The sequence below is a fragment of the Phacochoerus africanus genome, chromosome 10 (genome assembly GCF_016906955.1).
Source record: "Phacochoerus africanus isolate WHEZ1 chromosome 10, ROS_Pafr_v1, whole genome shotgun sequence".
NCBI lineage: Eukaryota > Metazoa > Chordata > Mammalia > Artiodactyla > Suidae > Phacochoerus > Phacochoerus africanus.
Window position 1 is genome coordinate 2,611,104 of NC_062553.1, and position 26,308 is coordinate 2,637,411.

Sequence of the window (26,308 nt, forward strand, 5' to 3'; positions counted from 1 at the left end):
TCGCTGACCAGCACACCCTCTATAAGCCTCACTGCCAGGCTTCCTCACTCCCCGCCCGAAAGACCCACCTGCTCAGAGAGACAGACCCGGAGGGGCTCTGCAGGAGGTTGGGGCCTGCTGTCCCTGGTGGCCTCACAGGACAAGGAGGGGGCAGAGGGAGACCCTTCCTCTTGGAGTCAGGACCCCCCCCCCCAAAATCCGGGAGCCTGAGTGTGATCCTGGGGTAGTGCTTCCTGCCGGCTCGCCTGCCCTGGAGGCTGTAACCCCAAGAGTGCCACCTGCTGTGCATCCCCCACTCCCAGCAGCCAGGCTCCCCCCACCTTCCCCTTGGCCTCCCGCCCCTCTTCCCAGACACACAGCCCTCAGCTTCAGACCACGTCTCGGCTGCCAGCCTGGCACCACTCTCTCCACGTGGGACCCTGGGGATCACAGCCCCGCTGAATCTCAGCCTGGAAAGTAGAGACCCCTCTGGATGCGAGGCCTCGCGTCCCGGGAAGGGGCCACACACAGACAGACAGGTTTGAAGGGCGGTCCCACTACTGGCGCCTGTGGGACGGAAGAGCCCGCGCCCTGGTCACGGCAGTGGACAGGCTGGGGCGCACCTGCTCAACCAGGGGCCATTCCTTCCTCCGCAAGCGCCTCGCACACAGAGCCCTCGTCCCCTGGGGAGGTGGATGAAACACTTTAATACAACGGAAACCCTTGGCTGGACGGCTTTGGAGGAGGAGGCAAGAGCAGGAGCCCCGGGCCAGAGCGCGGGGCTAGTACTTGAGCAGCCAGCGCGGCTGGTGCTGGCCCAGCGACCTGAAGTAGGACCACCACCAGGGCTTGCTCCCGCTGGCCTCGGGCAGTCTCCGGGCCCCCAGGGGCTCCTGGCCAGGCTCCTCGGGCTCCCCGTGTGGGCCGGCACCCCCGGGCCCATTTCTCCTTGGCCCAAGAAGGAAATTTTTGGGTCCGGTCCTCAGAGGCTGGAGGATGAAGTCCACACGGCCGGCCCTCTTCATCCGGGCAGGGATGGTGACTTTCTTGATGACCTTGGAGTAGCCGGGGGCTTGAGCAATGACGATGTGGGACCCTGGGGGCAGCAGTCTCCAATAGTCACCATCTGGGGCTGTGGACGATATAGGGTGGAAACGGCTCTCGGACCTGGGCTCAGACAGCCTTGACATGATGGGTAATGGGGGGCAGAGGGGGCGGCAGCCTGGAGGGCAGACAGACCCCAAAGTCGCACTCGCCTGGATTGTCCTGCCCGCAGCCTTCCTTTATCAAACTCCTATTCACCCCTCAAAGCCCTGCTTAGGCACCACCTCCTCTCTGAAGCCCTCACAGCCTAGCCCAGCCCCACAGAATCTGGACCTTGTTTCCACCAGGAACCTGGCATGACAATGCATGATTTTTTAAATCAGCTGTGAAATAAATCCCTGAGGGCACCCAGAGCCCACTTGGACACGTAGCTTATCAATGAGATGCAAGCGCTGGGATAGGAACAAACGGGCCCCTCCTTTCCCCTCTGAGGAGGTGGCGTGGGTCCAGCAGTCTCTTCTGGGGGAACATGAAATCCACAACGACTGTGGGTCGCCTGAGTGAGCTCCCCCTGGGGCAGCGCTGCGGGAGACACAGCTGGAGGAAGCAGAGCCCAGGCCCCGGCTCAGCCCCCCCCACTGAGCCGGCGGAGGGTGGGTGCGGGACCCAGCCACGCCGCGGCCGCAGCGGTGCTCACCCGTGGTGATGTCGTGACGGATGCCCTTGACTGAGATGCGGGCGTTTTTGACCGGCTTGCCGAACTTGTCCATGACCACGCCTTTGATGCCCCGGTGCACCTGAGGAGGCCCGAAAGGGTGCAGGGTGTGGCGCGTGCCCAGCCCCGCCCGGCCCTGCCCACCCCCAGGGAAACGCCTAGCCCTGCGCCCCTCGCCTCGTCACCACCTTGCGTGAGCCACCCCCTCTGGGCCTCCGTCTCCTTGCGGGAAGTGAGAGTGACCAGCAGGCCCACCTCTGGGGTCCCCCCAGAGCCCAGCTTGCGGGGGGTGCTGGCTGACGACACCTCCTGTGCCCCCTGCTGAACTCCTGTGAGCACCTCTGACCCCTCCTTCACAGCCAGAGCCAAGGCCCCCCGGCAGCGTGGGGCAGCGGGAGGACGGGGGCCCAAGGGTTTGGACCAGTCCCAACCTGCTCTCTTGAGCTTGGGCGAGCTCCCCAGCGTCTCAGCCCTGCCTGTCAGGCTGAGAACAACTAGAGCTCAGAAGCTCGCCGCGAAGGAGCCCAGGACACCCCTGGTGGGAGGGGACACGCGAGGCGGGGTGGGGGTTCTTTTCTGTCCCTGGAGGCTGCCCCTCACACCTTCAGTGTCGCCCAGGACCCCCAGCCCCCATCCCGGCCCTTCCTCTGCTCAGAATGCCTGACCCACCCCCTCACCCGGCCCATTCCTCTGCCCTTGGAGACACAGCGCGTGCTCCTCCTCCTCCTCCGGAAGCCCTCCCTGGTGACCTGCCACATCAGGGGCCCCACAGCCCCGGCTTCCACTCTCCCAGCCCTCCCCTCACGGTCCCGTCATGGTCTGCCCTCCCTCCGCCTCCAACCTGAGAGCAGAGGCCAGACACATAGTAGGGCCTCACGTCAGTGCCGGCACACACCGGCTAGATTCTGGTCCGTCCTTGCTCTGGGGCTGAGGAGAGGGCGCCGCCCCTCCCGCCCTGACCAGGGGAGGTAGACACGGCCTCCCCCCCGCACCCCCGCCGTCGGGCCTGGTCAGGATCACTGCGGAAAGGCCTCAACGACCCGACAGACTGATGCTTATCAGCGGACCCGGGCAGCTTTCCTGGGGGGCGGCCTGGGGGGCGGCCGCGTGCTGCCCAGCCTCCCGCGGCATCCTGCCTTGCGATTACATCTTTAGACCCGAGACTTCACATACAATATCCACGGAGCGATCCCAGCTCCATTTAAGGCTCCTTAAAACTCATTTTCACAGACGGCCGTAAAACAGAACGAGCGAGGAGGCCTGGCCTTCAGCAGCCACTGACGTTGACGGCCCACGCGGCGAGGCGGCTGGCACAGCCGCGGGGAAGAAGCTCGGCACCAACTACGTCCGGCGTTCGGCCGGGCCTTGCTCGCTTCCCGTTGCCGCGGCAGCCGACCCGGAGCCCCTGCTGCTTCCTTCCTGGAGGAAGGTTCCTGATCTTTGCAGAAAGCGGGGGGCTCGATAACAGAACTGGGGTTTGGGGCAGGCGGATCGGAGTTCCAGCTCTGGGCAGGGGCTGGTGACATGGAGCAGCTGGCTCACTCTCTGACCCTCTGTCTCCTCCTCTGGCCGCCTCACAGCCCCTAAGAGAACGGGAGGCCGTGCATGGCCCAGCAACCCCCAAAAGCACAATGCCTCCCCAGGGCCCCCATGCCTCCATCTGTAAAAAGGGGCACCTGCCCACGGGCCAGGGCTGGTGTCAGGATTCGAGGCCATGTGTTGGGGAGGGGGTACCAACTGTAAAGTGCTGTGCACATGCAACCCTCACGCTCGCCCTCAGACGAGCCCCCTCAGGACCTGCTTCTGGTTGGGACACTGTGGCAACATGCAGTTCTTATGATTCTTAAAAAGGCTCGGGAAAAGAAGTTCTCATTGTGGCACAGCGGAAACGAACCCAACTAGTATCCATGAGGATGCGGGTTCGATCCCTGGCCTCTCTCAGCCGGTTACGGATCCGGCGTTGCCCTGAGCTGCGGTGTGGGTGGAAGACAAGGCTCGGGCCTGGCGTGGCTGTGGCGATGGCTCCGATGTGACCCCTAGTCTGGGAGCTCCCGTGTGCCGCAGGTATGGCCCAAAAAAGCAACAACAACAAAAAATTTAAAAACCTCGGGAAAAAGGAGAAAGCAGAAGCCTCTATAAAACCACTATTCTCTGCATCGGGACCTCCCGCCGTCTTTCAGCAGCCTTACCTCATTCAGAACCACATCCCCGGGTTGGAGCCAGGCTGGGGCATTGAGGGATGGGGCTGGGCAGGGGGAGGGGCAGCGGGACCTCTGGTCTGGTCCCCACGTGGTCCCCAGGCCACCGGGAGGCTCGGCTCTCTGGGTCCAGCGAGGGGCGACTTCAGACATGTTCTCTGAGGCCCCCCGCTCATGGCCTGCCTCTTCTGCCCACCCCTGCGACCTCACCCCCTGGCTCCGCTGCCCCACTCCCGCCCCAGCAGCCTGTGCCCTCCCCTCTGAGTCTGAGGACAGACGTGGCCTTGCCCGGACCACTCGGCCACGCTGCTGCCCAGAGCCCTCACCTCCGGGGTCCCTCACCCCGTGCCCACCCTGCCCCAGCCCCACGGCCACACTCCTCACGGACCCCACGACCCCGGCAGGTCTCAAACACCCCAGTGAGTTCTAACACCAGCGGGGTTCCTTCCCTCACCGCATTTCCCTACTCCTCCAAGATGCAGTCCAGATGCTGCCGCCTCCAGGAAGACCTCCTGGCCTCCGATCCTGGGTCAGGCGCCTCCCCTGAGCTGCCTTGGTCCCTGCACTCCCTGGTTGAGACCCTTGTACCAGGGACCGTGACACAGGCCCCCGGGTCCCCAGCGCCCCCAGAGAGGCGGGTGGCCAGTGCACCTTCACGCAGGAACACGGTGGTGAAGGATCGAACACGGGACATGTGACCGTGACCGTGACCGTGTCCGTGTCCCGACCGAGGGGGCCGAGCCTCCCTGCGCCAGGCCCCGGGAGCTCACCATCTCCACGAAGTTCAGGAGCGGCTCCTTGTTGTGCTGCCAGAGCGGGTAGAGCGCCTCTTCCGGGGGGAACTTGACGCAGCCCAGCTCCACCGTGATCTCAAAGCAGTTGCTGTGCAGGTAGTTGAAGTCGGACATGCCTGCGGCACCGGGCGGGGGACGGGGGCGGCTGAGCAGGGGGGCCTCAACCCCCCTTGGCTGGACAAGCTGGTGGCTCATCCTAAGCCCGCCTCCCAGATGAGCAGCCCGAGGCCCGGGCCTCCACGGCTCCCACCCACAGTCCCGAGTGGTTTGGCGCCCACACACGCGGGCTCTCCCACCATCCATGCGGCCCCTGGGGGTAAGAAGAAGCCCAGTTCCAGGGGAGGGGCTGGCAGCACGCGGGCCACATGGGGCCCTGGGGTCCGAGCCACTGGCCCTGCCCTGGCCTGGACCCGACTGACCGTAAGGTCCATTCCCCTGCTCAGTCCCAAGAACAGCCTGGAGGGGAAGGTCCTCTTACCTCCGTCCCTGGGGTGGCACGGCCGAGCCAGGCTGCCGGCCGGCCAGGGAGGCGGCAGAGGCTGACCCCCTGTTCTGCCTTTCCCTGATCTGCTTCTGGAGGACTTGTCCAGCTGGAGCCGCGGCCACGCTCCGAGACAGGGCTAGAGCCCCGATGGGGCCAGCTGGCCCAGCCCTTCCGAGCCTCAGGGCACCTTGGAGCCCTAGTACCCAGCAGCCACCCTTCCCAACTTACTGTCACACTCCCCTGCACCTGGCCCCTGGCCCTGGCCGCCAGCCCCAGGCTCGCCCTGGGCCCAAGTCCTGCGGGAAGGGAGCCTGGCCGGCCTCTCCGAGCTCAGCCCCCAGCAGGGCCTCTGCAGACCCCGTTCATGGGTCATAACCGAGACTCGGCGCCCAACCTCTGAAGGTCAGGGGACCTGTGTGTCTGGGTCCTGGGAGGGAAAGAAGCCGCCCTGCCCGCAGGAAGGACCACACACGCCATCATGGGCAGCAGGGGCGCTGAGCAGGGGGCGGCCGTGGCTTAGAACAGGAGCTGAGGGGCCGCCCTCCCCGCCCCACAGAAGCAGAGGGAGCCGGGCCCTCGAGCCGGCCCTTCTCTGTCTGAGCCCGACCCCCTCGTCTGCCGAATGACCTGGGTAACAAGGGTCATGCCAGCAGGGAGGAGGGGCTGGCAGCTTGCGGCGGCATCTCGGCCCAGCCCCCAAAGCCCCCGCGCCAGGGCGTCACCTGCTCCCACACTTCAAAGCAACAAGGAACACGGTTTTAGTGTTAAGTGCAACCCACGCATCACTGGGGCGTCCTAAACCCCCCTCCGACTTCCCTCAATCGGATCTAACGGGGGTCCTGCATTCCATCAGGCAGCCCCGCGAACCCCCAGGAGGCAGACGAGAACTGGCCACGGGTGGACGGGTGGGGTGTTAAGTGATCATTAGCCAAACGACAGAGAGGGCAGCACGGAGTCCGGGTGGAGCCCTTCCACCCCCTCACTGCGCCTGGAAGCTCACCAGGCAGCCACGAGAACCGAAGGCGGCCCACCCCCGAAGTCTCCCACCCAGAGCGGCAGTTCGCCCCACGCAGCCTCTGCTGCTCTCCACCTTCTACAAGTCCTCGGAGTTCTAGAAGTTCTAGAATTCCCTGCAAAAGCCACTGGAAGGAGCTCCCAGGGCCCAGCACCCCCGCCCAGGGGGCACCTCCCGTGAGGCCCCTCCCCCAGCGCCGCCCCCGGGGGGCGCACCTCCCGTGAAGCTGTACCAGTCGGCCCCGTTGATGATGCTGCCTCTCTTCAGGAAGTTGCCCCCACACCTGTTCTCCGACCTGTCCATCATCATGGGATGCACGTCCGCATAGGCTCTGGCCAGCAGCTTGAACATCTGGGAAGGAGATGGGGAGAGGGGCCCCTGTGAGGCTGAGATCGGAAGATGGGGCTCACTTCAGGATGCCCGCGGAGCAGGGGGCAGTGGGTGAGGCAGGGCCTCCCGAGGGAGGGGGGCCACGCTGGGGGCACACCTGCAGCTCCGGTGGGAGAGGGGACCAGGCTCCACGCAGAGGGCCCAGCCTGTGCAAAGGTCCAGGGGTGGGAGGTCAGAGCTCAGGGCACCGGTGGTGGGTGTCTGGGTGCAGCACAGAGCCCTGCACACCTGGCTGGGGAGCCTGGGCTTCCTCTGGAGAGAGGCACCTGCGGGGATGCTGGCAGGGCACCTGGCTGTGCAACTTATAAAGCACTTCCTGCCCTGGTGCAGGAGGTGGGCCTCCGAGAGACAGGGAGGCCGAGGTGGGCTTCATTTTCACCGACTTCATCTCCCAAGTGAACTCCTCTGATAACCGTCACTCCATTTCTCCAGGGGACAGCCAGCCCCCGCGGGCGCCACCTGCCAGCTGCCATTACGGCATGCATTTCCATCGAGGTTGGTGGGGGGACAGGAGAGCAGCTTAGAGGGGCTGCCACCCTCCTTGGGGGAACCTCGGAGACAGGGCCGCGGCGTGGCCAGCATTCCTGTGCAAAGCCCCTTCGCCACGGGACCCCCAGCCCAGAGCTCCCCCACCACGCCCCCACCCAGGCAGGACTCAGCCATCTGACCCCGGCCATCTGACTCGGACGCGGGTCTGACCCCGGGTACAGGCTCCAGGCAGTGTCCGATGGATGAGGGGGCTCCCTGGCCTGGGAGAGGTCTGTCCTGGGAAGGGGACCCCTCTTTAAGGAAGGAGGGTCGGCAGTGGGGAGCTGTTCCTGGCCAGAGAGAGGGCCTCTCCTGGCGACTCAGCCCCCAGGACCTGGGGCCGAGAGGGATGGGTCCGGTCTCTCAGGGATGGGATGGCGGTTTCAGCCGGGTCCCCAGACACAAGCCCCCGCATGTCCTTCAGTCACCGAGGTGGGCAGTCGGGTACCACGGGCTGCCTTCAGCATCGGCCACCTTCGGCCAGGTGTCCAGGTGCTGACAGGGCTGTTTCTAGAACACTGCCCTGGCCCACACCTCTCTGGCCTCCACCATCGGTCTGCAAAGTGGAACCTAGGCTGGTGGGGGGAGGTGGGGCCAGCCCCTCTGCTCCCCTCCACCGTCTCCTCTCTCCTTCCTGCCCTGGGGCTCCCTCCTGTCACCTGTCCGTCAGCACCCCCCTCCCCCAAAAGGCCCAACCTGGGGGCGGGCCCGGGAGGAGCTCCGCCCAGAGGCCAGGCTGGTGGGAGAGGAGTGGGGGGGTGGGCTGGCAGCCCTGCCAGCCTGGGGGCCATGAACGCAGCCCCTCCTCACGCCCCCCCCGACTCCCCAAGCCTCCCCTGGGACCCCGGTTTCCACAGAGACCACCACGGGCAGCCAGGCTGAAGGATTATCAATGGGTGATTGACGGCCGGCGGGACTGACCGCTCCCTTTTCTGACTCTGCAGGGACTCGTTGCGGCAACCTCCCCCTCCCAAGATTCAGAAACGCCCAGCTGGCGCCCCAACAGCTCCCACTGCCCGGAGGACTCAGGCCTCACCCAGTCATTGGCCCAGCTCTCTGATGGCACAGGGAACAAGGCGGGGCACAGCGGAGACCACCCAGCTGCCCTGGGGGCACCTGCTGAGCGCAAAGCACAGAAACTGGCAGCCCTTCACGCCCCAGGCACGTGCTGGATGCTGGAGTGAGCAAGTGAGTGAGCAAACGAGTGGATGAATGAGTGAGTGAGTGGGTGAGTGGGTGAGGGCCAGAATGAAGGGGTGCAGGAACCATGACGGGGGACACAGGCGCTGCTCCCCCGGCTCTGGAGGAGGCAGGCTCGGCCATCTCTGCTCAGCCTCCCCAGCTCCCTCTGCTCCCTGACTCCTGAGGCTCTGAGGGCATCTCCACCCGGCCTTTCAGGCTCCACTGGGGTGCCTGTCCTCAGGGACACCCCTCAAGGCCTATCTTGAGGCTGAGGACCTAGCTGCCCCCACATCCTGCACATGCACACACGCACACTCGCCACACCACACCCAGCGTGGCCCGCGTCACCTGGGCAGCCCCTGTCCTGGCCAAGGCCACGCTTTCTTACCCTCGCCCGTTTCCGGCTCCTTCTCCCACCAAGACAGGGCTCAGGGCTCCGTCCTGATCACCTTGGCGGCCTCAGGACCAGCCACACACAGGGAACGGCTGGCTGCGGCCAAGTTGACCTGCGAGTGGCCGCAGGAGGAGAACAAGGGAAGCCAGCTCTGGACAAGGGTCAGTCCAGGCCTACCCTCCCTGTCCTGTCCCCGTATCAGGTGGAAAGTTCCAGAAGGCAGCAGGGGCAGGCTGGCTCTCTGCCCTGAGTCCGGTCCACCAGGGGGCCTGCTGGGAGACCAAGCGGACGGCTCGGACTTTTCTAAGCCCCTGAGGCTGGTCAAGGAAATACCCTTCAAACTCTGTCTTCCCCGGGGAGTCGGGAAGCTCCCCGCGCCACTGCCTCCCGATGGGGGAGGGTGGACAGGAGGTGGCCTCGGTGGCTGCGCGTCATCAGAGCAGTTTGGGCAGCTAAGCTCCAGTGCACCTGGCTGTGACCCATCAAAGATCACCCCCTCCCCACTGCGGCTTTCTCAGCTCCCGCGCCCTTCCCAGAAGACCAGCCTCAGGATCAGGCACAGGGAGGGACCCCGGCAGGGCAGGGGTGCCCCCCGGAACCAAGTCTGCTTAAGGGAGGAATGGGGATGGAGACGGCCTGGCCATCATCACATGTCCCATCCCCTGCTGGTCTGACCAGTGAGGGAAAGACCCCTGGAGCGGGGAGGGGCCAAAAGGCCTACTTCCACCCCAGGCAACCCCTGGTCTCAGGATCCTGACCCTTAAAGCGGAGGGAAGCGCCAGGTGCCAGCCAGCGGCCCTGCGCGGTGCAGCACTGCCCTCTGCCGGCGGCGCTCGGAACCCCACCCTCCCCAGGACAGAAAACGCAAGGGGCCTGGGGGGAGAGCCACAGATGGAGGAGGAGGTGGCCAGGGGAGGGAGGGGGTGCTGCCGGCTGGCTGGAAGGCTTCCTGGAGGAGGGGGTTTGGAGCTGGGCCTGGAAGGCTGGGGATGTGGGCTTCGCTGGTCTCAGAACAAGAAAGGCTGTTCCCACGGCCGCCTCCTGCCCCCCCCCCCCCAGCGCACCCTCACCTTCTCATCAGGCGTGGGAGAAAACATCTTCTCCTCCTGGGGATGCTTGGAGAAGTCGAAGGGGTAGGACACCACCAGGTCGCCCCCGTGGAGGCTGGCGGAGAGCACGAAGGGGACCGCCCGCATCCACTTCATTATTGCCTTCGTCTCGGGGGCCACCTGCCCAGGCGGAGCGGCGGTCCTCAGGACCAGGGACGTCCCCGCCGACCACCCAGCCCAACGCCCAAGCTAGGATCCTGTTCAGGCCCCCCCACCTAACTCATCCCCACCTCCTGGGACGCCACCGCCTCCAGACAGCCTTCCTGGGCCCCATCACTGAGCACCTAAGACGCTGGGTGCTTTCTGTATGTGCTCCCTGGATCCCACCAACGGCCCAGTGAGGGTTACTCCTATTTCACAGGAAGCCGAGGCTGGGGGGCCAAGGCTGTTAAGCGCCCGGCTCTCTTGCCCTGGGGAAGGGCAACACCCGAGGGTCAGAGTAACCAGGGGCCCTCAGGTGCGTCAGCGGGGCGCGGCTCCTACCTTACCCCACCAGTAGTGCTGTGGGATGGCGATGTGGTCACTGCGCGCGCCACGTGCCGAGGCCATGCGGTAGTACTCGGACGTCAGGTCGGGGAAGTTGCGGTTCAGGTCCAGGTTCTGGGCGTTCTGCCTCCCGCTGGTCCACCCGTTGTAGCCGGCGCCCTGGACACACAGGCCGCCCCCAACCAGGGGTCAGCACGCTCCCCCCCTGATCCTTCTGAAGGAGGCGCAGCGCTGGGCTGAGAGCCACAGGCGGGGCGGTGGTTCCTCTCTGACTTCATGTGACGAATTCGGGAGCAGGCCCCCCGGGCTGCCCTTGACCCCTCTGCCGTCTCTGCAGCCTCCAGGCTGATCCTCCAGCCTCAGGCTTTGCACGGGCTGGGCCCCACCTGGGGGGCCCCACTCAGGGTCACCCCCACCCCTGGAGCCCCCTCCTCTGGCTGGGCAACACCAGCTCCTGCCACTCCCTTTCATCCATTTTCCGCGGCAAGCATCACTTTTAACACCACAAAACTGCCAGTGTCTGTCCCACCCTCACGCAGGACCTCGCCACCCAGGATGGTAGGGGCAGAGCCTCCATGACAGCTAATGGCTGAACAAATGGGTGTGTCCAAGGCAGGGGCCATGGGACCCGCTGCGAGGCGCTTACCTCGGCAGCCGCCACCTCATAGCCGTCGGGATTCATGGAGGGCAGCAGGTGGATGCGGGTGGTGTTGAGCAGGCGCTGGATGCGGTCATTGCCCAGCAGGTACTCAGAGCACAGGTACTGGGCCAGGTAGATGAGCATCTCCCGGCCGGCCACCTCGTTGCCATGGATGTTACCAATGAGCTTCACCTCCGGTTCCACTAGGAGGGATACAGTGACCTGGGGGTTGTCTCAAAGCTCCGGGGTCCCCAGAGATCTGAGGGCCCACAGGGCAAGGGTGGTCGGGTGTACTGGAACCTCGTCATGCTTGTTTGGGGCCAAGTGTCTCTGTGACTAATGAGGTCTCATCAAGGTCATCCCTTTGGTTGAGCTCATCTGTGAGGCAGGGCCAGCATTATTAGCATGATGGCACAAAGATACTGATTAATAATAATGCGATCATTGGCCTGTGTGAATTTCTTCCATGGCCACTCTTCATGTTTGTGCAGTAAAGTGGGGCATACACTGGTGCTCAGATGGGAAGGCAGCTGGTCCTCAGATGGATGGATGGAAGGAGAGTGGAAGGATGGATGGGTGGGTGGATGGAAGAAGGATGGAAGGATGGATGGATGGATGGATGGGTGGATGAATGGATGGATGGTTGGATGAATGGATGGATGGTTGGATGGAAGGATGAATGGATGGAAGGATGTGTGAATGGATGAATGGAAGGATGGATGGAAGGAGGATGGAAGGAGGGATGGATGGAAGGATGGATGGATGGATGGATGGAAGGAGGATGGATGGATGGATGGATGGATGGATGGATGGATGGGTAGATGGACGGGTGGGTGGATGGATGGATGGATGGATGGATGGAGGATGGAAGGATGAATTGATGGATGGATGGATGGGTGGGTGGGTGGATGGATGGATGGTTGGATGGATGGATGGGTAGTTGGATGGATGGGTGGGTGGGTGGATGGAAAAATGTGTAGATGGAAGAAGGAAGAGGGTGGACAGATGGGTGGGTGGATGGATGGATGGAAGGAGGATGGAAGGATGGATGGATGGATGGATGGATGGGTGGGTGGATGGATGGATGGATGGATGGATGGAAGGATGGATGGATGATGGATGGATGATGGATGGATGGATGGTTGGATGGATAAATGGATGGATGGAAGGATGGTTAGATGGATGGATAGATGGGTGGATGGGTGGTTGGATGGATGGATATATAGATGGAAGGAGGATGAAAGGATGGATGGAAAGATGTGTAGATGGAAGGAGGAAGGAAGATGGATGGATGGATGGGTGGGTGGGTGGATGGATGGATGGATGGATGGAAGGATAGATGGATGGATAGGTGGGTGGATGGATGGATGGATGGTTGGATGGATAAATGGATGGATGGAAGGATGGTTAGATGGATGGATAGATGGGTGGATGGGTGGTTGGATGGATGGATATATAGATGGAAGGAGGATGAAAGGATGGATGGAAAGATGTGTAGATGGAAGGAGGAAGGAAGATGGATGGATGGATGGATGGATGGAAGGAAGGAAGAAAGGATAGGTAGATAGTGTATGAATGGGTAGGAGAGTGGACCAGAAGCCTTGCAGTCCTGCTAACTGTGTGACTTTGGACAAGTCACCTCTCCTGTCTGAGAAGCAGGAGCTCATTTGGAAAAACGGCATCTCCCTCCTGGGTTGTGCACGGCCCCAAGGACCTCCAGCCATGGGAGCGAGTGGCCACGGCCCTCCCACATTCCCAGGATATATGTGACCCTGAGGCTTTCCACACCAGTCCTCTCCCTTGGCTCTCTTGGAGGTGACACCCCTCACCCACACATTCCCAGGCTTCAGCCAATCCCGTAAGGGGGAGTCCTGTCTTCGGTACAGAGTAGGAGGCAGGGCAGGCCTTGGAGGCTTGGGTGGGGCCAGAAGACCTCTGACCTTGACAGAGATAGACAGGACCCAAGCCACCAAGACGGAAATCAGGCTGAGTGTGGCCAAGCCAGCAAAGGGGGCCAGAGCCACTTAGCCAAGATGAGGTGTATGTTTTGTAACTTTAAGGACCAGGGTCAGATGGCCCTGCTCCTAGACACAGTCCTGGGGACAGAGGAACGGAGGGACCAGGAGAGGAAGGACTGGGGCCCTCACTCATCGACTCCCCCCGCAGAGGCAGAACAGGCCCTGCGCCTGGGTGCTCTGTGCTCTGGAGGGGGGCCTGCCGCCATCTTCCCCTCGCCACCCAGGGCACGGAGTCTTTACTAGAACATTTGGATTCCTGGGCCAGACTCCCGAGCCGCCCCCCCCCACCCCCCGGGGCCCCTGCCTCTCCTTAATCTGCCCCTGAAGCTCAGTTTCACAGGAATTTTTCTCCGCGCCGGCACTCCAGGCCCAAATGGCCCTCTCGGCTATGGCGGGGAGCCAGGACTGCAGTCAAGTCCGACCCCGACTCAGCCCTGCAAGAACGGCTCCAGGGACGGCAAGGTCTGGCATGTTCCACCTGGGTCCCCGTCTCAAAACAGGGCCTCAGCCTGACACGAGCTCAGATGGCCGGAAACATGGCTGTGTTCACGGACCAAGCAACGTAAAGGGCGGGTGTCAAGAGCCAGGACCCAGCGCCCACACACCTGCCTGGGTCTGGACGGGCCGGGGCGAGGTGGCAAGAACAAAACGCACAAAGCAGTTAGCTTTCAGTCTAGACGACGCACAAGGCGCGATGTGCCTCGGCCACTGCCCACCCCTCCCCTCCTGCCTCCCAACCCGTGCCCCCCGTGTCTCCAGGACCCTGCCCCCTACCTCCCCCACCGCACCTCCCGTGGCACGACCGTGACAGAGGTGGGCCACGCACACCCCGCAGCCCCCTCCCGCGCCCCGTCACCCAGGCATCGGGGCTTTGGTGAGGACCCCGGGCCCCGCAGGCCGGAGCCTTCGGCCAGCAGTCGGGCCTCTCACCCCGGCGCCTGAGGCCACAGCGGCTTACTCAGCTCGTGCTGGCCGGGCCGGCTGGAGAGCTCAAGGACCAGCAGCTCCCGGCCGTCGAAGCTGCGCCCGATGCTGTAGGTCTTGGCGATGTGAGCGCAGCGGGCGGCCGTCCGCTTCAGCACGCGCACCATCTGGGCGTACGAGTGGTGGGTGAAGTGAATGAAGGTTGCCGGGTGGCCGGAGGGCAGCGCCTCCTCCTCGTCCAGGCCTCCTGGGGAAGGTGGGGGGGGCTGGGGTCAGCACGGGGTCCCCGCCCAGCCCCCAGCTCCCTTAGGACGACGACGACGACGAAGGACCCTCACCACTCCCAGTGCCCCACCCCCGCCACACTGGCAACGGGGGGGGGGGGTCAGGCTCCCTGTGTCCCCCTCAGATGGCTCCCCAGCCGTTCTGTGTTGGTGTTTGTAATTGAAGTTTTCTTTACAATACTTAATTTTGACAGCTGATGACAGTATCCCACAGACATAAGGCAACGCAGCTCCTGAGGTCACGATGAATAATTGTGTATGTGATTAGTTGGGAGATTTTATAAAACACTGAACAGCAGAACAGACAGGCACAGGGACAGAATCCTCAACCCAAAGAGCCACTGTCAGCTGCCACCTCCTGACTCTGGGTGTTTCTGGGTCCCCTGAGCCTCTAGCTGTAAGGAGCCGGGGTGGGAGGGCGGGGGGGGCGGGGGCAGCAGGGAGATGCGAGTCCCCCTGCGGCTCTTTCTCAGCTTCGTGATGGAAACAGGGTCAACGTCTTGCCAGTGAGGCCACGAGCTTCTGAAAGGCCTCGACATCCACTTCCCCAAACTACGATGACGCCAAATGTTTGCTGTCAGAACCAATACAGCAGCGAGCCCGGCGCGGGGCGGGGGCGGCAGGGTGGGGGGGATGCTGAGGCAGGAAGGAAGCTCTCCCCAAAGTTAAAGTGTCCTCAGGAGAAACGCCTGGGCTCCCAGGCGGAGGGCCGGACGTTTGGCAGCACTGTCCGCAGGCCAGCTGGCTGTCCCCTCCCGCTCACACAAGCACCCCAAGGACAGCCCCCGTGGCTCTGCGCCCCCCCCCCCCCCCCGGCCACGACCCCGGGGACTCATGCTCCAAGGATGCAGGTCCCTGCAGGCTGGACCTGGAGAAGCCTGAACAGTGACTGCGTCTCCCAAGTGTCTCACTTGGCCTGTGGTTTTGTTTCTGCTCAAAATGGTTTTTGAGGGAGAAGAAAGCAGATGGAAGCAGCAATTTGGTGGCAGAAGTGCCCAAAATAATCTCTCTCAAGCCCACTCGGCGGGCTTTCCCAGGGCGGCGGGCTCGGCCCCACAGAGACGTCTGGTTTCCTTCCTCTGCTTCGCGGCCCCCGCCCAGCTGCCCCCACTGCCCAGCTTCCTGCCTCCTGCCTGTCTGTCACATGCCACCCACAGGTCACTGCCTTGCATGGGCCCTGCAAGTGGGGGCAGCTCCCCCTCCCCCAGATTCAGCTCCAGGATTAGAGCAGAGCCCTTCACAGCCCGCCATGGCAGAGCTGGAACCCAGGGCCCCCTGGAGGCCAGCCCAAGGCACCCCTGCGTCCCCCCTGCCACCCTCAGGGTGCCGACCTGGAGCCACCCACAGCGCAGCCCCTCAGGAGCTGTCTGGTGACCGGACAGATCAATCCCTCCACCAGCGCCTGGCCTGGAGCTGCCCCCTGCTGCCCCTGGCCTTCGCAGAGCCTCCACTTTGCCACCTATAAAGTGGTTACACCAATGCCCCAGGTCACTGTGGGGTTTTCATGAGACAACACATGTGTGGGCCTCGGCCCCAGATCACATAATGTGAGACATGAGAAGCCAGAAGCCAAGGTTGTCTTGTGCCGTCCAGTGTCACACTGGCCACATGTGGCCACTTGCATTTAAGCTCAAGTTCATTAAAACCAAATCAAATCCAAACTTAGATCCCCAGGAGCCGGAGCCACATTCCAAGCCCTCAGCAGCCGCGTGTGACTGGTGGCTGCCTTCTGGGACAGAAAGGTCTCTTCTCGGCGTTGCTGTGGGCCATGCTGCGCCTGGAGACGCCCCTTCCCACCCACTCAGGAAGCCCAGCCAGGGGTCACGGAGCCTCGCAGAGCGCTTAGCCCACGCCCTAGCATCGTCACCAAGCGGTGCCCTGGGAGCTCCTTGCACACCCCTTGATACGAGCGGCTCACCACTGCCCAGAGCTGCCCATTCCACCTGCACTGGTCCACGTGAGAACCGAGGCCCATCTCTGCAGCCCCTCTGGCGGCTTCCTTCACCCCTGGGGCTCCACGGACCCCACTTTGCAGAGACCAGCTGCCAGGCAATATCCTACGTGTGATCTTTCAGGACCGCCCACGGGCTCTCGTGGGCAGGCCTCCCCGGGGGACGCCCCCGCCCCCGGGCCCTGCAGTCCTCTGGGGAGCGGCTGCTGGGCAGGCCTCAGGCTCTTACCCACCCCTGCCCTCCCTGCCCGGGCACCTGCATCCAGGGCCTCCGTGTCGGGACCTCGGCCGAGGCACCTGCCCACATGACTGGCTCCATTCCCCACCGCAGTCCTGGCCACAGAGCCCGGGCCCACCTCGCAGCTTCTCCAGGGGGTCGTAGCAGCCTTCCTGCTGGCTCGCGAAGTAGCGGCCGCAGTCGAGGAAGTAGGGCCAGGCCATGTCGATGGCGTCGAAGGCGGGCTGACAGGCTTCACGCAGCCCCTCGCAGACGTGGCGGCAGGGCCTGCGCACCCGGCCGCCCTGGCATCGGGGGGCCAGCACGGCACAGCCCAGCAGGCGCAGGTCGGGGTTGCACTGGCCCTCCAGGAGGTGGTGCAGCACGCTCAGCAGCACGTACTCGGAGCTGGACTCCACCACCTCCCGGGACCGGTGCTCCAGCAGCGTGGGGAAGGCTGTCTGGTTGTAGGCGGCGTCGCTGCAGGTCCTGAGCTGCAGGTCCACGCATGTGGCTGCGGAGAGGCGGGGTCAGCGGGTCACCCCCTCCTGCAATGCCGCTGACCGAGGGCCTGCTCTGCCCGAGCTGCCCTGCTCAGGGCCCCAGGCCCACAGGGACAGGCACCCACCACGTGGCAGGGAGAGCCCGGGACCAGGTCTCCTGGGGGAGGGCCGGACACGGGCTCACTAGGGAGTGGGCCGGGGTGGGTCCCAGCTTCTGCGTGGGCCAAATGGGTGCAGGAAAGCCAGCCCAGCTGAGGGTTTGCCACATTAGGGCACGTGGTTAGCTTCTGCAAGGGGACACTCTTGCCACTTAAAAAAAAAAAAAATCGAGTCTCTCCACTCAGAACATTCCAGATGCCCAACTCTGGCAACAGGAGATGAAGAAATGTCTGCTTCTGAGCACCTCCGCTGCGCCAGGCCCCACATCCCCTTCCAAACCACCCCGAGACCAGCTTCCCTTTCCTCGTTTACAGAGGAGGAATCCAGGGCCTGGAGGGATGCTGCTACCACAGCCCCGGACTCAGCAGGTTCAGGCAGGCGGCTGAGGGCCAGGGAATGCCCAGGATAAAGAGCCAGGGTGGCGGGCCGTGCACACCGCAAGATGGGACCCGAGCCACCTAGAGCCCACCTGCAGGACCGGGGGGTGGGAGGGGCAAGGAGGACCCTCTGCAGGAGCCCGGGGGTCAGCCAGGGTCGGGAGCCAGCGGCACGGAGGGAAGGGCCCCCCGCTTTCATTCGGATTTCTAGCGGCGTGACATGGCTTTGGATTTGATTCATGGGCCATCTTATCAATCCGCCGCTGCGGAACCCTGGGTTCCACCCTCCAATCACGGTGACGGCGGAGGGTCTGCAGCCTTCCTACAGAACAAAACCAGGGGGCCGGGTACCATACCACTGTCCACAGCTGCCAGCCAGGGGCATCCACCTGGGGAGAAAGAGATGGTGCTGTCAGGTGCGCGGATCCCCGCCCACCGGTTGTCCCCCAACGTGCACTAAAGGGGCTCCTGCCTCTCGTGGCAGCCCCCAAACACACACACTGAGCGCTTGCTGGGCCCCCAGCCCCCTCCCCACCCTCCCCAAGCATCGTCCCACTCGACCTTCAGAGCCACCCTCTGATGTCAGCACGGACATTCTCCCCCATTTCACAGGGGAGAAGACTGAGTCTCAGAGCAGTCCCAGGACTCTCCTAACGAAAGACAGCCAGCACCAAAGAGCCCTGACTCAGAGTGCTGGCCGGTCGCCACGGTGTCAGTACCTCCACGGTGGCCAGTGTCAGCTTCCAGCAGCTGAACAACTAGTTCTCACCAAACTGGCAGATATTTAGCAAGCAGCCCTCGGAGCCCGGACCAGAGGCTGACTGACCCCACCTTATTCCAAGCTCCCCCCAGTCCTGCAGGCGCCGGCACCCCACCATCCAGAACACGCTGCAGTGCGTGGCCCCAGTTCTCTAAAAAAAAAGGACCATCACACAGACTCTCCTTGGTGGCTCCGAGGGCCTGCTCCGAGGTCCAGACACACGGAGCCGGACAGGCCAGTGCAAGAGCCCTGGGAGGGGCAGGGCGGGAGGGAAAGGCCGAGCCCTCACCCTGTGACATCAGTCAGAGCCCAGGCCTGGACCACAGTCCAGCAAGGGCTGAACTGCTTCCAGGGACTCGCCTTACGAGCTGGGGGTTGTGGGAATCTTCCTGGATGCACATGAGCCCCCAGTGCGGGGATGCAGGAGGCGGTCCTGCTGGGTTGGCCAAGGAGCCCCCACATGGGTCCCCCACCATGGACTAGGCAGCCACAGTCCCTGCCCCTGGGGCCAGCACTCGTGGGATGGAGGCGTTCAAGCCACCAGCGTGGCACCAGGTGAGCCAAGGACCCCAGGCTGTCCTGACGGGCTGGCACCACGTGGGCAAAGTAATGGGCAAAGGACACTTTTCCCGAAGTATCCGGGCCATGAGACTGCCGCCCTAACAGAGGGCAGAGACAGCAGCGTGCCCCAGCCTCCGGGCGATGCGCTGGGATGGGGTTGGCGGTGAGTGGCCCCATCACCGGGCCCCCGCTCCCAGCCTGCAGCCCGGGACCTCCCAGCAGGTGCCTGACTCCACGCCTTTATGGTCTAACGTGTCCGGACTTGTGGCACCGCCCTCTGCAGAGCAAGGAGGCACGAGGACAAACGAAAACCCGAGGGAAATAAGGCGAGAACGAGAAGCTGGCCCCGGGCTGTGCTTGCAACACGGTGCTGTCCTCAGGCGGGAGGATCCGAGGGGAGCAGGGCCCCAGGGGAGCATCCGTGCCCAGCACTCACCCTCAGAATTCACGCTCAAGCCAGTGCCCTTGCAGCCATGTGAGCTCGGACCCGGGCAGATGCCATGACTCAGGAGCACGAGGCCGCCCCAGATGGACGGCTCCGGCCAAAGACACCAGTCTGCCCTCCACCCACATCCCCAGCCAGCGTGCGCCTCGGGGGCCCGGGCCCGAGCTGAGTCAGGGGAGCTAAGGAGGGCTCAGGCTCAGCAGCTGCTCCATGAGCAGGGCTCCCTCGGGCCCTGGGGCCTCAGGAATCGCATGGTGAGGAGGCCGGGGCTCAGCCGCCACGCCCGCCCCTTCAAAGCCCCAGATCTGAGTGGATCTGACAAGTGCGCCCCTCCTGGTTTCGCGTGGCTTCAGATCTCCCTAACTCCCAGGTGGGGAGACTGACGGTCAGGGATGAAGCCCTCTCTGTGCCTCAGTCTCCTCACCTGTAAAATGGGAGTGACGATAACAGTGCCCAGTCCGATGAGGTGGTGCTGCGAGCGGGGCCTGCACCCAGGAAGGGCTCAAGCAATGGCAGCTCAGGGACACCCGGGGAGAAGAAGGGGGGTCCCTTGTGACCCTCCCAGCAGACCTCACCGCTCAGTGGGGTGGACAAGCAGGCGGCATCTGTGGCCTTGCCACCAGTGCTTTCAGGTGGCCACCAGGAGCAAGACGGAGAGGTGGCTGGACGGGTTTCTGGGGCTCCCGTAGGAAGAACCACAAATGCGTACAACAGGCACGGATGCTCTCCCAGTTCCAGAGGCCAGAAGCCTGAAATCGAGCTGCTGGCAGGCCTCGCCTCTCGGCAGGACCTGGGGGAGGGTCCTGCTCCAGCTTCTGGGGCCCTGGCAACCCCGGGCTGCGGCCACATCACCCCAGTCTCTGCCCCGGTCACATGTCCCCCCTGGTGCGTGCATCCAAACTTCCGGCTTCCTCTAAGGACACCAGTCACTGGATTCGGAGCCCAGCCCAGCCAGCACGACCTCATCCTAATCCGACCGTATCTGCAAAGACTCCGTTTCCCAGCAAAGTCACAGCCGCGGGGCAGGGGGGTGAGGACCCAATTCCACCCCCAACAACAAGCAGGATCCAGGGGTGCCTTCGGGGAGCGCAGGCTACAGGGGGGCCGGGAGAGGGAGGGCGGTTCTGGATGCACCGCCCAATAGGCTGGTCACTAGCCAAGCGTGGCTACTGAGCAGCTGAAATGATGAGTCCGAATCGACACGTGCTGCAGGTGTAAAATGCCACATTCCAGACCCAGCACCAAAAAACCAGAATGTAAAATAGTTCATTCATAGTTTTCATATTGGGGACGAAATAGTGAAACAATATTTCCAATACACTGGCTAAATAAAATGTATTGTTACAAGTTAATTTCACTTGTTTCTTGTTATCTCTTTCCGTGGCTCCTGGGAAAATGGTGTGTGGGGCAGGCACCGCTCCGTTGGACAGCGCTGGTCCAGACCACACATGACATTGCACCTCTTGACCACAAGGTGTCAGCACTGCTTCAACCAAGGCAGCAAGACGGACCTGGGGCTGGACATTGCCGGGCCGGGTAAAGGAGTAATACCCCTGAGTGAGGTCCGAGGGGCCGACCACCTGCCCAAGACCACACAGCAGCACAGATCACTCAGGATTTGCACCCAGCCCCACCTGGCCCCTAGAAGCATAAAAGGTGCCTCAAACCCCAGGCTCCAGGTAAAGACCTGGTGGGAAGGCAAGGCACAGCCTGGGGAAAGGGGCTGAGCCTCCTGCTCTGAGTCCTGGAACAGAAAGACGGGACGTGGACATAGCAGCCTGGACTCAAGCTGCCTGGCCCTGCCCGCATCAGCCCGCTTTCTGGAAAAGGCACTCGGCTTCCACGGACCGCATAGGCTCGTCAGGAAGAAGATCCAACTGCGGAAGGAATTATCCTAGAAACAGGCACTGATGCCACCTCGGACAGAAGACGGAGATCCAAGTAGGGAGGGCAGCCTGTGCCCAGAGCAGGGGGTCCCTGGGGAACAGACAAATCAGGGAGAGCTTCCCGGAGGAGGGGACTGTAATCCCCAATAAGCCTATCATTCCAGACATTTCCTGGAGTCTTAGGGGTTCATGGGTTCAGAGGATCCATCCGCGGCTCCAGGCCAGTCCCACCTGCATCCTGTGTGTGCACCTGTGCGCACATATGCAGGCACGCCCACTGCCTTTCTGCAGAAGGGGGGTGGGGGTGGCGATGGGGGGCAGGGGCAGAGGTGGAGAGAAAATTCAATTTGGGCCAAAAGAGAAGAAAAGGAAAAACCGGGCCTTGGCACACTTAGGCATTTTGCCCCTGGCACGTCCACTAGGCTGGTGCCAGCAAGTTCTCAGGTATCCACAAACCTCCAGCGCCTGATTTGGAATCTGACACATCCGGACCCTGAGCCGGAGGGGCCCCCAAGGCTGCAGCTGATAAGGACCCAAGGGCAGTGGCCTGGACGCCCCCTCAGCTTTATCCATCGAACCCGAGTCCCAGCGCTCCCAAGACGCCCGAGGTCCCGCTACACCACGGCGGGAACTCAAACACGCCGTGAGTTTCAATGTGAAGCGGAACAGGCCGGCTCCAGAAGGGCCGGTGTGGTCAGGACCAGAGCCCCGGCCCCCCTGCCCACACCTTCAGGTGCGGTCACTCTCCCAGGCACATAGCCCCTGGGTGGTCCGCGACCCACCGCTCTCCCCCTCTTCCTGCGCCAGAATCCGCCAGGAGCACCCCCTCCCCCTTCCCCTACAGGGACCGCACCCCCTCGCCGGCCCTCTGAGACCACTTCCGGAGACGCTGCGGCCACATCACAGAGTTGGGAGGGGGGGGGTCGAGTTTGCGGCCCAGAGGCCAACCCCTTCCTGCAAGGACCAGGGACTTTGGACGACCCCTCTTCTTGCAAAGCCCTGGCACCTGCTCCCCGGGTCCCCACCTGCGGGGCGCTCTCCGCCCGCTGTGCCCTGACCAAGAAGAACCCCTGGCCACCGGGCACTGGGTGCCTCCGCTGCCCTCCAGCTGCCTGTGCGCTCCGGCCGGGGGTCCCCGCCGGGATGCGCTCGGAGCGCTGGGTGCGCCTTCCTGGGCAGAACCGCGGGTCCCAGGTCACAAGGGGCCCACTTGGGGACGGTCTCCTGGGCCATGGCTCACGCGAGGGGAAGTTCCCGATTTCGGGGCGCCGCCTTCCACCCCAGGGTGCGGGCGGTCGGGCCTTACCCGCGGGGTCCCAGGCGGGCTCGCACCCGGGCCGGGCGGCGGCGAGGACCAGCGCCGCGAGGAGGAGCAGCGGCGGCGGGGGCGGCATGGTGGGCGGCGGGCGAGTGATGTGGCACTCGGGCCGGGGCGCAGCGCCGCTCGGGCTCCCGCCCCCCACGGGCGCGGAGTCGGGTTACAGCGCGGCGCCAGGAACCGCGCAAGGCGATGCGGCGGGAGGGCCCGAGGAGCGCAGCCGCTTCCGGGCCGGTGCTCCGCCCCCAGGGGTGAGCAACCCCCTGGGGGGAGGGTTTGCCCCTCCCACCTGACCTCGGGATCCCCGCTGGTCGTGCCTGCAAACCCTGATTCCGGGCCCGGGCGGGGCACTGGCGGCTCTGGGGGCGAGGCGGGGTCCTGGCCCAGCGCCCCACCCCACCGGCCGTGAGCCAGGACCAGTCACCCCCAGCTCAGGACCAGCATCCGGGGAGAGGAGCGGGGGAGTGTCCCCACCTCCCCACCCTGTCGCAGGTCCTGGAAGCACTTGAAGGGTCTCTGGGGGTGTCAGGTACCAGGAAGGGCAGGCCCAAGCCAACTCTGAGGTTCTCTATGCCTGCACACTGCCGAGAAGTCCCCTCTGGGTCTGGCCTGGCAGGGAGGCTGGCACAGGGGTCCTCGGTGCCACGTGGCGTTTCATGGACTCAGAGAGTGAAAGGAGCCCATCCATGTCCGGTGGTGGCATAAAGGCTGACAGGGCTGTGTCCTCCCCCACTTCACACCGGGTGAGAGGGCAAAGGCAGAGAGCCCAGGGCACACACGTCCCAGGGGGCCTGTCTGCACCCACTCCCCTCCCCATGCCCCGCCAGCACCCCCAGGAGCCACCTGAGCAGGAGGCCTAAGGGGACTGAGAGGGCGAGGTCCAGGCCCCTCGGCCCCAAGGGGAGAGGGGAGTGGTCCCTGGAGCCCCGGCCGCTGTCTGCCAGGGGCCACGCACTCCTCCCAGGGTCAAGACTGCTTTGGGGTTCGGCCCATGCCTTTGAAGCCCCCCTCCATGGAGCTGGACAGGTGCTCACTCTGCCATCCAGATGTGCACACATCTGCCTGCCGCCACTTCTCACAGCCCACAGCCGCGGTCCAGCCAGCCTACCTCAGGGTGCTCATGCCCAGGGCCCAGGGATAATGCGGGCCAGACATAGGGTCCACAGCCCAGCATTGTCCCCTGGGCCAGTCCCCTACCAGGCTGGACCATTGTGGAGCCAGGTGCTTTTATGGGCTTCCTTCGGCAACTGTGCTGGGAGACAGGGAAGGCTGGACCCTGGAGCCAGATGCCACCCAGCTTTAGGACTTGGGACAAGCCACCTAGCCCAGAGGCTGGGGTGACAGTGACAGTAGGTGTGGGAAGAGGGTTCCATCCAGCCCTGGCTCAGAGAAGGAGCTGCTCACTCCACCCACATCAGCCCCTCCAGAGTCTGGCCCTGGTGCTCCCAGCTGCCCGCTGTCGCCTGGACAGCAGCCTCGTCCTTCCAGAAGCCCCTGGCCTTGCACTCCTCCGATGTCCTCTCAGAAGGCTTTGGCCCAGGCCGGGCGGGCGAGTGCAGACCCCAGGGAGCCAGCTGGGGGTGCAGGTCTTTCCCCCCCACCCCTCACCCCACGCGCCAAGGTGGGCACAGGTGGGTCTCCTCGCTGCCCCCTCCTGTGGGGGTCAGGTCTGAGCTGCAGCCCTTAAGAGGGACACCTTCTTGCCTCTGTTTACAGCCCCCTCATCAGGTTTGTTTTTCTCTCTGGGTGGTGCATAAAAATAACCATACAGCTTTAAGCCAGAGGCGTTTTAGTTTGGATTTTAAAAAGTCCATGTCAGCTGTTGTCCTTTTAAAGACCCAGTGAGAAGAATTTGGGAGTCAGCCCTAGACCCACCCTCTTTCCTCCCCAGCGACATTGAAAGGAACAACCTCTTGCAAAAGCTTTCCAGCCGAGAGAGCCTGACCCACCAAGGCGTGCGTCAGGGCAAAAGTCACAGGCAAGGCTAACCTTTTCCAAGACCCCTGCCAGCCAAGCCCACCCACCCACCCAATAATGGCCCGGGAGGTGGGGGGCAGCCCACAGCCAGACCCGAGCTTGGGGATGGGGATGGGGATGGGCCAGGTGAACCAGCAGGTGCAGCTGGATTCTGGTGGCTGTTTGTGGAATAAGATGCTAGGCGAGAAGTCGCGTGGTATCTTGACAAGAGCTGAGATTCTGCCATCCCATATCTGTCACTTCAGCAGTCCAAGGACCTTCAGCCAGAGATCGACCTCAGCGAGGGGCTCTCAGTAACGGGGTAGGGGTGGCCTGGCAGCCAGGAGCCCGTAGATGGCTGGGAGTCCACCCACCACCACCCCTCCGCCTCAGGGGCGGATTCCCATGCGCCCGCCCCTCCTTCGGTGCCTGGCTGGAGCACCAAAGCCTCAGGGAGCCACCCCACCCCCTACCCCTCCAGGAGGCTTCCTCTGGAACAGCACTTACTTCAATAATCTTCCCAAGTTTATTTCATCCCTGAGGGCGCTCCAACCGCAGACTCGGGCCGCCCCTGCTGGGCACTGATGAGACAAGCTCATCCCACGCAGCCCTTGCCTGGAGTCGCCCAGGAAGAAGCCGGCAGCCACTCTCTGTAGAGAGGCAAGTGGTTCCCGCCCCGTGGGTCAGCCCTCAGGGTCTCTGAGCAGCAGACAGGCGCCAGGGACCCTCGCAGAAGAGCATGCACTGTGCTGGGTGCCAGTGGCTCGTGCCCCGGAAAAGCGCGAGGTTTGCAGAAGCGAGCGCCCGCCTCCCTCCCCAACCCCTGCACACGTGGTGCAGGGTCCCGTCCTCCTGGAAGCCCAGCAGGGACTCCGCCTTCCTGGTAAGAGACAGTTGGCTTCAGGCTAATGCCAAGGCAGCATTTTCTGCTTTCCAGAGAAATGAGTGACCCTTTGAATAAAGTGTTTATTGGTTCTCAAAGTTCTTGGGACAGCGTTTTGCAATACATTTAAGTGAACATGAAATTATCTTTCAAAAAAAAAATAAAACAAGAAGACCTCAAGCCCGAGGTGAAAGACAGCACAGTGAGTGAGCCACATCAGCTGACAGAATGTTCTAGAATGCAGGGCACAGCTAATAACAGCATTCCCCTGAGAGGCGCCTGTGCCTGAGTGGTCTTCTAGAAAATTCCACGGGGGCTTCAGGAAAGGCAAAACAGGAGAGGAAGAGCCACCATCTCTAACACGCGTTGTCTCTTTCCAACCGTGGCATTTTCCACTGGGCAGGACACATATGTTTTTCAAAGGGATTTAAGGCGGTAGGAGCAGATTTTAACATGGCAAGTGCTGTGCCCAGGGTGGCACAGGGTCCAGCCCAGTGGGCAGGCATGCTTCTACCACCCGGGAGATGTTCCCAGGGAGGAGAGAAGGTACAGCCCAGCTCTGAAGTGGCAGACAAGGGGACCACGTGCTCCATCATAGGCCCTGGGAGTGCTCAGGGGAGCCCAGAGCTCTAGGTCACGTGCCTCCTGTGGTTTGGGGGGCAGTAAAGCCCCCATCTCCCTTACACTTGTCACCACCGCCAGGGCTGGAATAATACCTTTCATTGAACTGTCTGGGTGGTTTATTCTTTAACTGCTTCCTGACCAGGTATCTATAGCTATCATTCCCCCAAATATTTTGCCTTATCCGACTTGCACCTTATGGTTTACAAGCACTTAAATACATCCTGCAGGGGGGTGGCACTGGAGAGTCAGGCTAAGTGGCCAATCACAGCCAGTCAGTTGGAAAAGAATTTGTCAGGGCAGCTCCACCAGGCTACAAACTGTTCCCCCACCTTGAGAGGCCAGAATTGCTGACTGCTGTGTGCCAGTCTGCAAAGACCCGCCTGTCCCTGGTCCTGGGTGGTGGCCGGTGGCTCGGGCTTTGCAGAATCCCGTGGAAGAGGCCCTATCAGAGAGTCCCTCTTACCACGTGGCGCCCCCGCCGTCA

The 26,308-nt window shown here is 63.2% G+C and overlaps 1 protein-coding gene across 1 annotated transcript; it reads right to left on the reverse strand.

Moving 5' to 3' along the window:
• Positions 1–663: 663 nt before the first annotated feature.
• Positions 664–22,524, reverse strand: CPZ (carboxypeptidase Z). Its single transcript, XM_047799315.1, has 11 exons — positions 22,350–22,524; positions 17,748–17,780; positions 16,492–16,866; positions 13,935–14,147; positions 10,965–11,161; positions 10,316–10,477; positions 9,794–9,952; positions 6,445–6,580; positions 4,707–4,846; positions 1,721–1,820; positions 664–1,111 (listed from the first exon to the last, which is right to left on the reverse strand). Exons 1-11 carry the CDS (start codon positions 22,435–22,437, stop codon positions 762–764), a joined length of 1,953 nt encoding a protein of 650 aa, XP_047655271.1. The 5' UTR covers positions 22,438–22,524; the 3' UTR covers positions 664–761.
• Positions 22,525–26,308: the final 3,784 nt, after the last annotated feature.

Coding starts and splice junctions, on each gene's coding strand:
- CPZ (XM_047799315.1), bottom strand. CDS start 22,437: ATGCCGCCCCCGCCGCCGCTGCTCCTCCTCGCGGCGCTGGTCCTCGCC. Junction 6,581..9,793: donor CTCCCACGCCTGATGAGAAG/GTGAGGGTGCGC, acceptor TCTCCTTCCCAG/ATGTTCAAGCTGCTGGCCAG. Junction 1,112..1,720: donor CCGTCACGACATCACCACGG/GTGAGCACCGCT, acceptor TATCGTCCACAG/CCCCAGATGGTGACTATTGG.